Source organism: Seriola lalandi, unplaced genomic scaffold (assembly GCF_002814215.2).
Source record: "Seriola lalandi dorsalis isolate HSWRI2012SDOR001 ecotype SW California unplaced genomic scaffold, Sedor1 jcf7180001978687, whole genome shotgun sequence".
Taxonomy (NCBI): Eukaryota; Metazoa; Chordata; class Actinopteri; order Carangiformes; family Carangidae; genus Seriola; species Seriola lalandi.
The window spans coordinates 1-1,133 of record NW_019449353.1 but is presented as its reverse complement, the minus strand read 5'-3'; the positions used below and the strand labels follow the sequence as shown (position 1 = coordinate 1,133).

The 1,133-nt window shown below is 46.9% G+C and overlaps 1 protein-coding gene across 1 annotated transcript; it reads right to left on the bottom strand.

Moving 5' to 3' along the window:
* Window positions 1–8: 8 nt before the first annotated feature.
* Window positions 9–1,127, bottom strand: LOC111658081 (beta-glucuronidase-like; the record flags this gene model as incomplete). The annotated part of the gene is made up of 2 exons (XM_023410475.1): window positions 901–1,127; window positions 9–188 (listed from the first exon to the last, which is right to left on the bottom strand). Coding segments are annotated over exons 1-2 (396 nt in total), but the record flags the coding sequence as incomplete, so codon positions are not given.
* Between the last annotated feature and the right edge of the window lie 6 nt (window positions 1,128–1,133).

The window sequence follows — 1,133 nt, the reverse complement described above, 5'->3', positions numbered from 1 at the left end:
ACCACCACTGAGTAATAGTGAGCACTTCCCACTCTGAGAACCACTCGTGTTCCTTCATCTGCGACCCAGCGGGCAGGGACCACTACCTCTCGCTCATACCACACCCAGCCAATGAAATCTCTTAGTGTGGGGTCCTGGGTGATGTCATTGTAGCTGGCAGGAACTGGCATGTCAATCACTGGGCCAGTCTAGGAAAATAAAACAACCCATGGTCACAACCTCACAACAAAGTAGACTGCTTAATTTTAAAGGGTCAAAAGCCATACATGTTGGGACCATGGTATCATACCATGTTTGAATAAGATATATGAACATGAGAGTGTGATATCATGTTGGACATGAGATGGTAAATAATGATGTTAGTTCTGTGGTATGACAGTAAGAGGCTGATAGCAGAAAGCCTTACCTATAATATTCCTGCAGCATATGGACTTACAGTGTTAGTGTGATGAGGGCAGCAAGTTTGTGCAGACTTTAAAATACTTGGTGTTTTGCAACTGCAGCTGGTGTGCTGTGTTTTCGGCCCATACACTGGCTGCATGATGTTTACTGGTTCTGACCAAGTAGTTTTAGAACCTAAACCTAACCAAGTAGTTTTAGTAACTAAACCTAACCAAGTAGTTTTTGTGATTAAACCTAACCAAGTAGTTTTAGCGCCTAAACCCTACCAAGTAGTTTTAGTGACTACCAAGCCAAGCCATGACCATTATAGTAGAGAGGCGCTGTGTCAGCAGACACTCCATGGGTCATATCAGAGGGCTGAAAAAAAACGACCTATATGATTGTTTTTTAGACTGGTTGGTCTAAAATGTACCTGATTGAAAATGACTGCGAGTTACTTTGAGGGACTCTTTTCAACTGTCAAACAAACAGCGAGCTGCTTCATTGTGTCCCGCTCACCTCTGCCAGGCGACTTTTGTACCATGCCCTCTCGAAGCCCTGGTTCCTGTTTGCGGACTTGTCCGCCCTGAAGCTCCACAGCCCGCTCAGCTCCTTCAGCTCTCTGGAGGAGGACTCCCGGGGGAAGAGCATGCCGCTGTCCAGCAGACACACCGCGTCAAACACGGAACACAGACACAGGGCACCGAGCAGCCCGAGTCTTCCAGGTGGAGACATGCTGGGCCAAAAGTCTC